Consider the following 16,878-nt stretch of genomic DNA (forward strand, 5'->3'; position numbering starts at 1 on the left):
TTTTTTTAAGATTTTATTTATTTATTTGACAGAGATCACAAGTAGGCAGAGAGGCAGGCAGAGCGGGGGGGAAGCAGGCTCCCTGCTGAGCAGAGAGCCCCATGCGGGCTCAATCCCAGGACCCTGAGATCATGACCCGAGCTGAAGGCAGAGGCTTTAACCCACTGAGCTACCCAGGCGCCCCTGGCTTTGAAAACTTTTATTGGCATAGTATGTGATAAACACTATTTCAAGATGGAAGCAAACACAGTTGGCCCTTGAACGACATGGAGGTTAAGAAAACTGACCCCCAGTACAATTGAAAATCTATGTCTAACTTTTGACTCCCTGCAGTATTTAACTACTAATCCTCTACTGTTGATGGAAGGTCTTACTGATAATATAAATGTGTTAACACATATTTTATATGTTATGTGTATTATATACAGTATTTTTACAATAAATCTAGGGGATAGAAAATGTTGAAATCATAAGAGGAGATACATTTTCTACATTTGTAAAAAAAAATCTCCACATTTGTGGACCTGCACAGTTCAAACCCAAGTTGTTCAGGGGTACACTGTATTATAAGAATTCAGTTACAGTTAGGGGTGGTCTTTATAGACTAAATAATTGAGTTTGTTTTCTAATACTATGTGAAACTGAAATCCATTCTAGGCAGAAATTCATGTTCTTTTTTTTTTTTTTTTTAAGATTTTATTTATTTATTTGAGAGAGAAACAGTGAGAGAGAGCATGAGTGAGGAGAAGGTCAGAGAGCGAAGCAGACTCCCCATGGAGCTGGGAGCCTGATGCGGGACTCAATTCCGGGACTCCGAGATCATGACCTGAGCCGAAGGCAGTCGTCCAACCAACTGAGCCACCCAGGCGTCCCAGAAATTCATGTTCTTTACTATGCGAGCAAAAGGATCTTTTAAGTTGGTTAATGTTTTTTGCTTTCTCTACATTATTTTTGAAAAGGAAAAATGTGTAATATATTTCTTTTTTTTTTTTTTTTTAAGATTTTATTTATTTATTTGACAGAGAGAAATCACAAGTAGATGGAGAGGCAGGCAGAGAGAGAGAGGGAAGCAGGCTCCCTGCCAAGCAGAGAGCCTGATGTGGGACTCGATCCCAGGACCCTGAGATCATGACCTGAGCCGAAGGCAGCGGCTTAACCCACTGAGCCACCCAGGCGCCCCTGTAATATATTTCTAAAAATAAGGGAGGGTAATTAGTAAATTGCAGGAATATATTTATATGTGTGTTGTAAATATATGTACATCCTTTCTCATTAAGATTTAATAATACTTTGTTGTCATCTATTTCTTTTTTTTTTTTTTTTAAGATTTTATTTATTCATTTGAGAGAGAGAGAGCAAGAGAGCACAAGCAGGGGGAGAGGCAGAAGCAGGCTCCCATCTGAGCAAGGAACGCGATGCAGGACTCGATCCCAGGACCCAGAAATCATGACCTGAGCCAAAGGCAGATGCTTAACCACTGAGCCACCCAGGCGCGCTTGTTGTCATATATTTCTTAACTCTAATGTGTTTCACTAGAGATAGCCACATATATTTATGGTGATATAAACCCATTAGGTACCCTTTCTACCTACCAAATTACAGCAGGTTCTAGTTTCTTTAATTGTTCTGCCAGAATTGTTATGCTGGGACAGAACTAGGGTGCCCTTTTCTCCAGTCTTCAGTAGCATTTTTTTCATTGCCCTTCATGCATCACTAACATGCTTTGCGAGGCCCTTAGGGCCACTTCTTGATGTCTTCTTTCTCTTTCTTTCTTTTTTTCTTTTTTTTTTTAAAGATTTTATTCATTTATTTGACAGACAGAGATCACAAGTAGGCAGAGAGGCAGGCAGAGAGAGAGAGAGAGGAGGAAACAGGCTTCCCACTGAGCACAGAGCCCTGTTCCTAGGCCTGATCCTAGCCCTGGGATAATGACCTGAGCCAAAGGCAGAGGCTTTAACCCACTGAGCCACCCAGGTGCCCCCCTGATGCCTTCTTTTAAGCCAACACCAGGTGTTCTAAGTTTTTGTTAGAGCACACTTCAGTTCCAGGTACCAATTTCTGTTTTCTTGGTTATTGCTGTGTAACCGACCACTATAAAGCTTAGTGGCTTACAAAAAACCCCAACAACCATTTATTCTGTAACTTTATTCTGTAACTTTCCTAGGGGTTGGAGGCTTTCCCTTCTGTCTCCTACCCCCATCCTCCAAATGTAACTTGCCACAGAAGTTTGTTACACAGGGTGAAAGAGAAATCGCTGATTGCAGAACTGGGACATGGAAGCTTACAAGATAAACCTGGAACATCTTGTTGTGTTAGAATATGAGGAAATGCTCAAAAAAATGAAGATGGGGGGCACCTGGGTGGCTCAGTGGATTAAAGCCTCTGGTGTGCAGAGGCCTTTGGTGTGCAAATTCCTGTTTGAGTCCCTGCCTTTAGTTCTTTGGGGTATAGTTCTCAGAAATGTAATTGCTAGATAATTTTATGTTTAAGTTTTTGAAGAACCACCATACTGTTTTTTTTTTTTTTTTTTAAGATTTTATTTATTTGTTTGTTAGAGAGAGTGTGTTCGAGCACAGGCAGCAGACAGAGTGGTAGGCAGAGGCAGAGGGAGAAGCAGGCTCCCCGCCGAGCAAGGATCCCGATGGGGGACTCAGTCCCAATCATGACCTGAGCCTAAGGCAGCTGCCTAACCACCTGAGCCACCCAGGCGTCCCCACCATATTGTTTTTGTAGCAGCTGTATGTATCATTTTGCCTTCTTACCAGCAAGAACAAGGGTTACAGTTAACCCCATCCTCATTAATACTTGTTATTTTCAAGCTTTTTTAAAAAAAAAAAAAAACCCATTCTAATTAAGGAGTCAATCCCATTTACAATTGCACCCCAAACCAAAAGATACCTAGGAATAAACCTATCCAAAGAGGCAAAGAATCTATACTCTGAAAACTATAAAGTACTCATGAAAGAAATTGAGGAAGACACAAAGAAATGGAAAAATGTTCCATGCTCCTGGATTAGAAGAATAAATATTGTGAAAATGTCTATGCTACCTAAAGCAATCTACACATTTAATGCAATTCCTATCAAAGTACCATCCATCCTTTTCAAAGAAATGGAACAAATCATCCTAAAATTTATATGGAACCAGAAAAGACCTCAAATAGCCAAAGGAATATTGAAAAAGAAAGCCAAAGTTGGTGGCATCACAATTCCGGACTTCAAGCTCTATTACAAAGCTGTCATCATCAAGACAGCATGGTACTGGCACAAAAACAGACACATAGATCAATGGAACAGAATAGAGAGCCCAGAAATAGACCCTCAACTCTGCGGTCAACTAATCTTCGACAAAGCAGGAAAGAATGTCCAATGGAAAAAAGACAATCTCTTCAATAAATGGTGTTGGGAAAATTGGACAGCCACATGCAGAAAAATGAATTTGGACCATTTCCTTACACCACACACGAAAATAGACTCAAAATGGTTGAAGGACCTCAGGTCATGGTCCCAGGGCCCTGGGATCTAGCCCCCCATCGAGCTCTCTGCTCAGTGGGGTGCCTGCTTCCTCCTCTCTCTGCCTACTTGTGATCTCTGTCTGTCAAATAAATAAAATCTTAAAAACAAAAACAAAAGCAAAAAAATGAAGATGGCATATCAAAAAGATACAGGGGTTCTCATAATCAAATCTGGCTCATAATGGATTATAACCCTTTAAATAAGATGAAAATCTGCATCCATGTAGCAAATAGGACTATAAACCAATGTGCATGTAATTTTTATAAATAGGAAGAAAGGGAATATGGAATATCATAAGTTAAAAAATTTTATATTTGAAAATGAAACAAAGGTCCAGTGTTATTATTTTATATACCTAAAGCAGTCTTTTACAGCTGTAACCTATTTCAGCCTTTTTAAAAAATTATAAAATATTTGGGGCACCTAGGTATCCGACTCTTGATTTCAACTCAGGTCATGATCTTGGGGTCCTGGGATTGAGTCCCATGTCAGGCTCCACAGTCAGCTGGGAGTCTGTTCCACAATTTCTCTCCCTCTTCCTTTGCCCCTCCCCCCACTATCTGTCTGTCTCTCTCTCTGTCTTTCTCTCTCAAATAAATAAATCTAAGATGCTTATCTATAGTTTGATAGACATAACAGTTTTTCCCTGTAAAGTTGAATTTGATTCATTTTATGTAAGTACTTGTTTATTTATTTATTTTTTAAAAGATTTTATTTGTTTATTTGACAGACAGAGATCACAAGTAGGCAGAGAGGCAGGCAGAAAGAGAGAGAAGGGGAAGCAGGCTCCCCAATGAGCAGAGAGCCCGATGCGGGGCTCGATCCCAGGACCCCTGGAATCATGACCTGAACCGAAGGCAGAGGCTTTTAACCCACTGAGTCACCCTGGCGCCCCCAAGTACTTGTTCAGAAGTAAGTTATTTTCCGGTGCCTGGGTGGCTCAGTGGGTTAAGCCGCTGCCTTCGGCTCAGGTCATGATCTCAGGGTCCTGGGATCAAGTCCCGTATTGGGCTCTCTGCTCAGCAGGGAGCCTGCTTCCCTCTCTCTCTCTCTGCCTGCCTCTTCGTCTACTTGTGATTCTCTGTCAAGTAAATAAATAAAATCTTAAAAAAAAAAAAAAAAGAAGTAAGTTATTTTCAATCCAGGTTATGTAATACTTCTTAAAACAACAAAAAAATTAAGGAAGATAAAGTTGTGATTTGGCCTTTCTTAGTTATGTTAGTCATGTTACAGTCTTACTATAGCTGAAGCTCTAAGGATAAGGGAGGACAGGAATCTTACTCGTTTCTGAGTTGACAGTTTTTGTTTTATCCATTTATTTGCTCATTTTTTGAACGAATATTTTATTGAGCTCCATACTATGTGCAGTGGAACTACTGAGTGCCAATTGTACGGAGTCGAACAAAGCAGACGTAGTTCCTACCCTTATAACGTAAGAGACTCATTAAATATTTGGTGTATGAATCTAGATTCTTATACACCCCTTCCATTAATATTTAGGATGCTTTTTACTATTTTTTTAGGCTTTTTTCTTTAACTAACATATTATTTTAAAACTCAGCAGTATCTCTGAGTTGAATTTGACATTGAGGGTAAGACTTTCATAAATATGGAAAATAATTGGTCATTTTATTACAAACATAATACTCTAGAACTTTTTTATTGAACATTAGTTTAGTTATTGAGACTTCATGATTTATCCTTTAGCCAAAACTTTTCTCATATTTTTATCAGGCCAAAATGGGTTTTTTATGCTTTGCTCAACTGAATAATACATCCAAGGTCTGTGCCAAAGAGTGGTACAGTTGTTGGCTCATGTCACTAGCATTAGAAGAAAAGATAATGGCTAGTGAAAGACCAAGGCCACATGGAGGATATGATACATAGGAGTAACTTAATAACTTAATTACAAAGTTGTTTATTATCCAGTTTGTGGCTTTTTGTAGTACTTGGCAAATCTCAATTGAATTAGCAGTCTAGAAAACAAGCTAAGATTGATTACACAGACACAGAGTTGGAAACTTAGGAGGTTTGTGTGACAATAACTAGTCTTGTGAGTATGTGTGAAATCAAAAACTTACTCCAGTAACAAAAAGATACACTAACCTTTGTGCTTATTTAACCTCACTGAAAGATAAGAAAATTGTTTTAAACATTTTAATGTAAATCATTAAGTAAATGTTTTCTGCATTTTTGTCTTTTAGAAGTAGGGTATACTGAATGCAATATTGCTTCATTTTGGTGACCAAAGATCATAAATTTTTATATTGCACTTTGACCTTGCACAATTCCATATAATTTGGGGAGTTTTGTTACTTGTTTTTGTTGTATTGCTCTCAACCCTAGGAAGCTCACTTTATGTGTGCCTTTTTGTGTTTTATAGTTTATGAAATAATTTTCCATGTGTTGTTTTATTTGAATCTTAGATTAGGCAGTGACAGAGGAGATAAAGAGAAATGAATGGGTTCAAGATACATTTGGACCAATAAACTGATAGTGTTTGTTGATAGGTTTAGATTAGAAAAAAGTGATTCCAGAATTCTGTCCTAAAGAACTGAATAGGCAAAAGCATTTCCATCATGAGATAGAAAATACTGGAAAACTGATATATTTGCAAATATATAGCATTTCTTTGGCATTATTGTGTAAAGATAGTTCTCAAAGCTGAGAAATCTTTTTCCCTCTTCAGAAAAACATGAGGTCTTTTGAAGCATTTGGTTTATATACAGGACTCAGGACACTGCCTGTAAATGATATTTTCCTACATTAATTAGTCAATAAGTCAAATGTAGTTAAATTCTATATCCATATTCCACTAGTTTGAACTTGAGTGATTAAAAAAATTGGAAACTAAGTCTGTGTTCTAGCTGAGTACCTCACTGTTTTGAACATAATTGAGATTTTAGCAATAAAGAAAAGAGCATAGATAATCAAAGAGCTAGAAATAACATGACTGCTTTAAAAATACAAATACACTGGGTAATTATGTTAAATATAGAGTGTTTCAGTTGAAAGATAAAGATTGTTGGGCAATAAAAAGAAAGCAAAATCTATATGCTGTTTATAAGAGACACATTCAAAACATGATTGAGAAGTGTTGAAAGATATTCTATAGATAAATTAACTATATTGTTCCCTGTGCTTTAACAAACTATCATAAACTTAGCAGTTAAAGAGCTTAATGGTTCCTTTGGATCAGGAGTCTGATCAGGTGTCCAGGCACAGCTTAGCTAGGTCTGCAGCAGGGTTCCAATCAAGGTGTTGACAGGGGCTGCGTTTTCATCAAGAGGCTTGACTAGGGAAGGGTCTGCTTCCAGCCTCTTCAGGTTGTTGGCAGAATTTATTTCCTTTCAGGGGTAAAATTCATGATAGCTTGACTCTTGAAAGCTGCAACAGAGAGAAACAGATAGTTATAACCACAGGAATGACATACATTTTCTTTGCAATCTTTGGTTAAAGACATAGGTTTGCACTGCTTGGGTCCACTTACATGCAGATTTTTTATAGTATGGTACTATAAATATATTTTCCATAAGATATTCTAAACATTTTCTTTCTTCTAGATTACTTTATAGTGAGAATACAGTATATAATACATATAACATACAAGGTGTATGTTAATTGACTGTTTCTGCTGTTGGTAAGGCTTTTGATCAACAGTAGAGTATTAGGAGTTCAGTTTTGAGGGAGTCAAAAGTTATACCCAGTTTTCAGCTGTGTTGGGGGATGGCACTCCTAACTCACCCACATTGTTCAAGGGTCAAATGTATATTGGCTACTTATGAAGTCCCACCCATACTCAGTTGGAGGGGTTGTTATACAAGGACATGAACAGGTTGGTTTGGGGGACTGATTTTAATGGGAGTCACATTAAAATCAGTCCCCCAAACCAACCAAATGAAGAAATTTCAAAGCAAAGAACAATACTAGAAATAAAAGAGGTAATTTAAAGGGGCACCTGGGTGGCTTAGTCAGTTGAGTGTCTATGTTTGGCTCAGGTCATGATCCCAGGATCCTGGGATCAAACTCCACATCAGGCTCCCTGCTTGTGGGGAAGCCTGCTTCTCCCTCTCCTACTCTCCCTCCTTGTGTTCCCTTTTTCACTGTTTCTCTTTCTGTCAAATAAATTAAAAAAAAAAAATCTTAAAAAAAAAAAAGAAGTGGGACGCCTGGGTGGCTCAGTTGGTTGGACGACTGCCTTCGCCTCAGGTCATGATCCTGGAGTCCCGGGATCGAGTCCCGCATCGGGCTCCCAGCTCCATGGGGAGTCTGCTTCTCTCTCTGACCTTCTCCTTTCTCGTGCTCTCTCTCACTGTCTCTCTCTCAAGTAAATAAATAAAATCTTTAAGAAAAAAAAAAAAAGAAAAAAAAAGAAGTAACTTAAGAATTATAAAAATTTGATTTATCAGAAAAATTTAATAATTTAAAATTTCATAGGAACACAGTAACAAAATCCCAAAATATATAAAGAAGAGGCTAAAGAATTATAGAGAGAAATAGACAAGATAGCAATAGTAATAGTAACAGAAGACTGTAATATACCTTTGTCAGCAATTGATATAAATAAACTGCCCCCAAAAAGTAAAGATGAGCCCTGAACAATGTCGTCAAACAAATAGGACCTGATAGACCTAACTAAAATACTATGTGCAATGTAGAAATGTAGAGTACACATTCTTTTCAGACTCACACAGAATATTTATTAAAGTGGACCATATGCTGATCCATAAAGAAAATGCAGATAAATATCAAAGGATTGAAATAACATAACATTTTTTTTAAAGATTTCATTTATTAATTTGACAGACAGAGATCACAAGTAGGCAGAGAAGCAGACAGAGAGAGAGGGAGAAGCAGGCTCCCTGCTGAGCAGAGAGCTTGATGCGGGGCTCGATCCCAGGACCCTGGGATCATGATCTGAGCTGAAGGCAGAGGCTTTAACCCACTGAGCCACCCAGGCGCCCCGAAATAACATAACATTTTAAGATTTTTATTTATTTATTTGACAGACAGAGATTACAAGAAGGCAGGGAGGCAGCCAGAGAGGGGAGGAAGCGGGCTCCCCGCTGAGCAGAGAGCCAGATGCGGGGCTCAATCCCAGGACCCTGAGATCATGACCTGAGCCGAAGGCAGAGGCTTTAACCCACTGAGCCACCCAGGCGCCCCAAGAGTATTCTTTTACTATAATAAAGTTGTTAGAAATCAACAAAAAGGTAATTAGTGTCCTTACGTGTTCAGAAATTAAAGAATATATTTCTGACAGAATAAGACAGAACTCATAATGGAAACTAGAAAATATTTCTAATCTAATATACTTATAAAACATTAATATAAGTAAAGATAAAAATCTTATGATCATCTCAATAGAACTGGGGATAAAGCAAGTAAACAATGTGTAAAGCCCTCCTTAGGAAAATTATAAAACTTTATTAATAGGTAAATTAAAGGTGACTTTTATTAATTAGTGGAGATGTTCGTGGATTGAAAAATTCAATATTGTAAAGGTGTTATTTCTTCTCAAATTGATATTTGACTCACTGCAATCCCCAGCAAGTGTTTTCATGAAATTAAACAAGCCCATTCTGAAGTTTAAAAGGAGATGCAGAGGACCTAGAAAGCCAAGAAATACTTGAAGAACGATGAGGTAGGAATACCTTAGCAGTTTAGGAACACATCACTCTGCTAGATGGCAAGAATTATTATCCTGCTGTAGTAATTAAGATTGAGTAATACTGACAATAGTGCAGTGTATTAGCTTTCAAGTAGACCCATACAAATATAGACACCTGGTATATGACAAAGGTGTTATTGGCAAATAATAAGAGGGAAGATGATCTTTTCATTAGTGGTCACTGGGATAAATGGATATCCCTGTAGGAAAAATTGAAATTGGCCTCCTAACTTCATATCATACTAGAAAAACAATACCTGGTATGGTAAATGTGATGGTCAAACTATAAAACTTTCAGAAGAATATATCTTTTTATAAACTTAAGGGAAGGTTTTCCTTTAAAACTGTAAAAACCACTAACCATAAAGGAAAACATTAATAAGACATTTTTACTGTATTAAAGACTGTCATCAGAGATACCACAAAGAGTGTGGAACTTCAAACCACAAAGTGAGGGAAGAGATTTGCAGCAGATATAATTGATACCAGCTTCATATTCAGAATTTATAAAGATCTCCAACAAATCAAAAGACTTTATAAGAAAGGAAATCTATGGCCAATAAACAAATGAAAAGCTGTAGTACCTCATTAATAATAAAGGAAATGAAAATTAAAATCACAATGAAATGCCACTGTATGAAAATCTTTAAAACAAAATAAACATATTAAGACATCTCATAATAACAAGTATTGGAAAAGATGTGAAGCCACAAGAAGTCTTCCACACAATAGTTACAAAACGTGTAACCACTTTGGAAAACCATTTGTCATTCTCTTGTGAAGCTGAAGATCCCTACATCTTATTACGGAATTTTCACTCCTGGATATTCATCTAGATCAATGTGTAATTGAAGTGTTCATCATTAGTAGGATAAGCAAATAAACTGTGGCATGTTTATATAAAAGAGAACTGTGAAGACAGTGAAAATGAAGGAACTACTGCATGATATACCTTACATGAAAACAGAAGGAAACAAATTCTCCCCTAAATCTCCAAAAGAAATGTAGCCCTGCCAACACACCTTTATTTTAACCCAATGAGATTTATTTCTGACTTCTGATCTCCAAAACAATAGGTAGTTAGTACTAAAAATTATAAAGTGTTAAAACTATCAAGGAAATGATTATCACTAAAATCAGATTAGTTTCTCTTTTGGCAAGGGAAAAGATTATGATCAGGAACAGCTACATTGGAGCTTCTAGGGTACTGGCAATATTTTTATTTCTTTGAATGCGTATATGTTTTATGTAGTCTTCTCTCCATATGAAGTTAGCATCATTGCTTTTATAACCAGAAAAAGAGTTTTAAGAATACTACATACCCATAGTTTTTTAAACTGAAGGTTATTTCTTAAAGGCTTTTTAAAAAATTTATTTATTTATTTGAGAGAGAGAGTGAGAGAGCACACAAGTGGGTGTAAGGGCAGAGGGAGAGAATCTTGAAGCAGACTCCTTGCTGAGCTGGATTTCACAACCCATGAGATCATGACCTGAACTGTAATCAAGAGTCAGACTTAACCAACTGAGCTACCCAGGCACCCATGAAGGCTTTTTAAAACACATTTCTTTGATTATAAAATTATTTCTTCCTTGAGGGAGTGTGACAAAAAATATTTTTTATAAACTGTTAGTACTTTGCAGTATTTTCTGTAATATGATCATAGATTTATAGCCTGTAAAAAATTACTTAGTTAACATAAGGAAGTAGCTACTTGTCTTCTCAAATTGAAATAAAAATACAATTTAAGTGGAAGAACTTGTAAGAACCCTTATCCAAAACTCTGGTGTCAAAAATAGATTATATCTTAAATTTGTTAAATATTAAAAAATTAAGGAGTACCCATTTATTGAAATGCATCTAAGCCTAGTATATATCTTGCTGTTATTTTTTCCCTGCTTAACATGGGGATAAAAAAATGTTGGAAGTTATTTGTTTCATTTTCCTGGATTTTAAGTAATTTAAAGATTTATTTATTTATTTATTTATTTATTTGAGAGAGAGCACTTGAGTGGGGAGGGAGGTAGAAGCTGACTCAGCAGATTTCCTGCTGAGCATGGAGCCTGATGCAGGCAGGGCTGGATGCCAGGACCTGCCAAAGGCAGATGCTTAACAGACTGAGCTTAAATCATGTTTAAGGTTCAATTTAAGCTTAAATCAATTAGGTAGCGTAATCCCTGCCTAAATTTAATCTGTTGCCTGGAGCTGTCATCTTGGAGGGTTAAATTTAAATAAGGAGCAGTTTGCAATGAATTTAATTTCTTTAATTTCTTCAACTTTTTAAGTTTATGTATTTGTTTAAGTAATCTCTACACCCAATGTGGGACTCAAACTCATGATCCCGAGATCAAGAGCCACATGTTCCTCCAACTGAGCCAAACAGGCACTCCTCATTTCTTCAACTTTTAAAATTATAGTAATAAAATTTAAATAGGAATTGATAAAAAAAAAAAAAAAAGAATTCTTACTGCATTTAGTATGAAAGAAACTATTTATAATGTGATTTTATAGGAAAATGTTAGTCTTAAGTATTTGATGGTCTGTGTTAACTAGGGCATTAAAACTTTTTCCTAATGAATACAATATGGGGAGGCATTTTGGCAAGATAGTGATCTGTTTCCCAACTTCAGTTACTAACTATCACTTGAGAGTGAAACAGCTCTGCGGCATGTAGGCTGGAGGGGCCTAGAGGGAATATGTGAGTTTGGGGAATATAATGTGATCCAAATGAAAACAAAAGGCAATAGCCTGTGGGGCAATTATCAAAATTTTTGAGTCCTCAGAATGAACTCTGCACTTGAGTAAAAGCTTACTTCCATCCCATTGTAGAGGTTGCTTCTACACTTTTGGTGTTAACTGCCTTTCAAGGGACTCCAAGCAGCTTGAAGGATGAGCTCCAAGATGACGATGATGCAAGCCATGAATGGCAAACGAAAACAGTTCAATTAAAGGAACACCGGCAGCCAGAGACAGGATGAACAAGGATTGCATCTGCAACAAGTGATTTCAGTGAAATAGAACAGAAGTAGAAACTTGTTCTATTGACAGATTTAACAGGCAAAACAAAATAAATTATCTTAGATTTTCAAGAGAAATAGAGAGACGTGCTTCTAATCATAGGGTAAAAGAAAACAAAAAGCGGGGAGCTTTTTTATGTATTAACTTGTGGAAAGGGTGATTATTGGTGAGACTCTAATTCCTGGTCTGATACATTGAGTAGAAGAGTATAGCCAAATGGGGTAATCAGTGGGGGTATAGATATAGATATATGTTTCTATGAAAGGAGAGAGAACAAATGAAGGAGGTGCAGTAACTAAAGCTATACTAGGCAAGCATGTCTCTGGTTTGAAGAAAAACTGAAAGAGCCTGCTGAGTTCCAGACCAAACTGTTGAGGATGGTGGGGAGACAAGAAAAATAAGCTGTTTACAAAGGAAAAAATCATCGTATATGTGCCAGACTACTCCATGTGACCCTGGAAGCTAGACGGTAGTAATATAACATCTACACGTTCCTAAGAAAGGACCTGTGCCTATACCTAAGCAGGTATTATTCACATGTTGTGGTGAAAGCAAGATATTTGTGGACACACAGGTAATACAAGTCCTCCATTTAGGAGATGTTCTCAGTAAATGATTCTCACCAATAATTGCCAACAGAGACTTTGAGATAGGGCAGAAGAAGAGAGAAAACAGTGGTAAGCAAGTGAATCTCACAGTATATTTAACTAGCTCTAAATGGATAATGACAGAGTGACTTTATGTCAGCAGATGCCTTTGTCTTCTCCATTTCCTGGAAGTTAGCAAAAGCTTCAGTAGATGTGGGTTCTGTCCCTCTGGCAAGACCATAAGTGATTTTCTTTTCTTCCAGAGGGAGGCATACAATTTCTGATTGTCTTGTTGTTAAAAAAAAAGCTGTTAATAGGGCGCCTGGGTGGTTCAATGGGTTAAGCCTTTGCCTTCAGCTCAGGTCATGATCTCCGGGTCCTGGGATTGAATCCCGCATCAGGCTCTCTGCTCTGCAGGGAGCCTGCTTCCTCCTCTCTCTGCCTGCCTCTCTGCCTTCTTGTGATCTCTGTCTGTCAAATAAATTAAAAATTTAAAAAAATTATTAAAAAACTGTTAATACTCAATTCTAGATCCATTAATTCATTGAGGGTTGCAAAATGGTAACATTCTATCATTTTTTATTTATAAGGCGAACACTTACAGACACTTTATCTGTTTGGTTACTCAGTGATACAGTTCATAGAGGAAAGGCAAGTTAAATGTTTTCCCCTTACTTTATCAGTTTATGAGATAATGAATGGGTTCTCTATCATCTTTTGGGGGAAAGGGCTAGATGTCATTATAAACTAATATAATTCAACGTATGTGATACATTGGAGTCCTTTGCAATTATTGTCTCCATTGAAGCTGAGATTTGTCTCATCTTTGGCCTAGAAGCAGAATGGTTCCTGACTCCTTTTGATATGACCCTGATAATCTTTGACGATAAAGAAAGGGGCAGTATAATGGGGCACCTGGATTGCTCAGTCAAACCATCTGCCTTCAGCTCAGATCATGATCCAGGGTTCCTGGGTTTGAGGCTCATGTCAGGCACCCAGCTTAGCAGGGAGTGTGCTTTTCCCTCTCCCTCTGACCGTCTCCTTTACTCCTGCTCTTGCTTATTCTCTGTCTCTCTCAAATGAATAAATAAAAAAAATCTTAGGGGGGGGCAGTATTTTTTTTTTTTAAGTTTTTTTTGTGTGTGTGTGTGTGTTTGTTTTTTTTTTAAATCCCAGAATGTTGTCTATGCTTTTGGGAAGGTGGTTTTTAGGATCTATTTGTTTCCTAGGATATTTGATACTTAGTATGATCTTTGGTGTAATTGTAGACAGATATGCCTTAGAATTTGTGTAACTTACAAAAAATACTGGTTTTATTTTTTAAGTATATGTGGGTACTCAGAGAAGGAATCAGTATTTCCCAGCAAAAAGATGGAGAGGAGTATGTTAAAATGTTTTTTTCAGTTGAATAATAAATATTTGAATGTTTACTCTAGACCATTCTTCACGATGGAAACACTTGGGAATTCAGACAATCATGAAACCTGCTTATTTATCTAACATTTTGGTAAAATAAGTTCTAATGTTTGACCTTAAAACTTAATTTATTTTTTCTTTCAGATCTGTCACGAAATCGTCTCTCTGAGATTCCCATAGAAGCATGTCATTTTGTTTCTCTCGAGAATCTCAACTTATACCAAAATTGTATTCGGTATATACCAGAGGCAATTCTAAACTTACAAGCTCTAACATTCTTAAATATTAGGTAAGGATGCTGTTTCTTTCTTTTTTTTTTTTTTTTAATTTTTAGTTTTATATGGTATTTTCAGTTCTCTCTTCCCTTTCACTGAAATTTACATTATCTATTCATATCTGCAGTATCACTGAAATTTACATTATCTGTTCATATTTACATTATCTATTCATATTCATTCTTAGGCTGAATTAACAATATTTCCTATGTGCTTCTAGTTTTCTCCCTTTGCCTTTAGCTTTGCAATAATTAAGAAACTGTAAGGATCATTGGCCTGATAGGCTTACAGTAGTCTTGTAGTGATTCTTCAATTACATTTTCAAATAAGCTTTCTCAAATGAGAATAGATCTGAAAGTACTTTCATTGTTGTGATTTTGCATTTTTGTGTACTAAGTTCTGAATGTGTAAATGCATTTATTTAACTCCTTTCTATTTTTTCATATTTTAGAATACTTCTTTCACTATTTTTTTGGTTATAAAAGTTATATTCACTGGGAAAAAAATGAGCAAATGTAGAAAAGTATGAAGAAAATTCATCAAAATGTTGCATCTGAGTTATAATTATAGGTGATGTTTTCCTTTTTCTCTAGGCTTTCAATCAAATTTCTAAATGAGATTTTTCCCCTTGGCATGATATACTCTTTGGAAGTATTTTTGTATGTGAAGATTATATTCTATAGTTTATATACTTCTAAAACTCATTTTCCCTCTAAGATACTTAGTTTATTTCAGGTTTTTGCCTCTTGTATGTAAATGTTTATCTTTCTCTTTCCTTAAGATAAATGTCTAGGAATAGAATTGTTTTAATATTATTATTATTACTAAGATTTTATTTGAGAGAGAGACAGCAACAGAGATAGTGAGAGAGCATAAGTGGGGAGGAGAGGGAGAAGCAGGCTCCCTGCGCTTGATCCCAGGGCCCCAGGATCGTGATCTGAGCCAAAGGCAGATGCTAACTGAGGCACCCAGGCATCCCGGAATAGAATGACTGATTGAAAAAGTTTTAAAGACTCGTGATCTATATTAGTCAAATCAGCAAAAGGTCTTGGAAATGGGGTGAACTGACCCTAGAGATGAAAAGCTTAAATCTATATAAGTAAAATTTTAACTTATTTTTATCCTAATGATAGATGTATATTTTCAGTACTGATTTCGCATATTTTCATATATATATAAAAGATTTCTTTTTTTTTTAAGATTTTATTTATTTATTTGAAAGAAAGATAGTGAGAGAGAGCATGAGAGGGGAGAAGGTCAGAGGGAGAAGCAGATTCCCCTTGGAGCTGGGAGCCCAATGTGGGACTCGATCCTGGGACTCCCGGATCATGACCTGAGCCGAAGGCAGTTGCTTACCCAACTGAGCCACCCAAGTGCCCCATAAAAGATTTATATACCTATACTTCAGCTGGTGTGACATATTTGAAATCACAGCCTGTCACTTGTTTTCCATAGAACTATATTTGGATCATTTATATACATTTGATTATAATGTATGTAATGGTGAGGGAGTAGATACAACTACTTTTATGTTTATAACTCTTGTTTGGAAGACAGGAGAGGATAACAGTCATCTACTGTATTTTTAAATCACTTTATCATTCATAACAGTAATTTAAATAAATAATATATGTTGTGTTTATATAGCACATCATTATTTACAAAGGAATTTTATGGTACAGGGTCCTGTAGGATAGGTAGAAGAGTTATTAAGATCCTCAACTTATATATGAGGAATCTGTGTAAAAAATGAATAATGCTGTGCTTAAAATCACAAAGGTGATACGTGAGGAAATGGAGGCCAGCATCCAAATCTGATATCCTGTTTGTTCCTTCCAAGACTTAGGTTTGTTACTTTACTGAGTTTAGAATAGGAAAGATGGAAATTTCTTTCTTGAGTGGTGGGTTCTTACTCCTTTCTTTTTCTACTTATCCATTTAGTCGGAACCAACTGTCAACGTTACCAGTGCACTTGTGTAATTTACCACTGAAAGTCTTAATTGCTAGTAATAACAAATTGGTGTCACTTCCAGAGGAAATTGGACATCTCAGACATTTAACAGAACTTGTAAGTTAATGTTTTACTTTTTCACTGTCCCACATGTATGTATATCCATAGTCATACCATAATCTGTCAGGTGATAAAGACCCATTATTAAGGTGTGTTGTTTAGTTTTCTTCAGGTATGAATAGTGAAGTTTTGCTGATTGATCAGTACTAAAGTGTTTCAGGACAGAGTTAAAGTACTTAAAGTGCAAGTCTAATAGACCCACGTGGACTGGGAGAAAATCATTAGAATTAAATTTTAACCAGTATTCATTGATTTCCACGTTACTAAACTTTTGAGATATAAGTTAATAATGCATTTGAATTTTTCAAAATCTTAATAGTGTCAGTG

At 36.4% G+C, this 16,878-nt stretch overlaps 1 protein-coding gene across 23 annotated transcripts in view; it reads left to right on the forward strand.

Moving 5' to 3' along the window:
* The window catches only part of LRCH3 (leucine rich repeats and calponin homology domain containing 3), a 121,117-nt gene that overhangs the window by 38,083 nt on the left and 66,156 nt on the right, over positions 1–16,878 (forward strand). For all 23 annotated transcript variants that reach the window (XR_014302881.1, XR_014302882.1, XM_082699407.1 and 20 more), the window contains exons 2-3: positions 14,350–14,494; positions 16,422–16,548. Coding sequence is in view for 21 of the 23 variants with exons in the window: in XM_082699407.1 (XP_082555533.1) it covers positions 14,350–14,494; positions 16,422–16,548 (272 nt within the window). In the remaining 2 variants the exon portion in view is untranslated. The remainder of the gene's footprint in view (positions 1–14,349; positions 14,495–16,421; positions 16,549–16,878) is intronic.

Source organism: Mustela nivalis (assembly GCF_964662115.1).
Source record: "Mustela nivalis genome assembly, chromosome: 1".
Taxonomy (NCBI): domain Eukaryota; kingdom Metazoa; phylum Chordata; class Mammalia; order Carnivora; family Mustelidae; genus Mustela; species Mustela nivalis.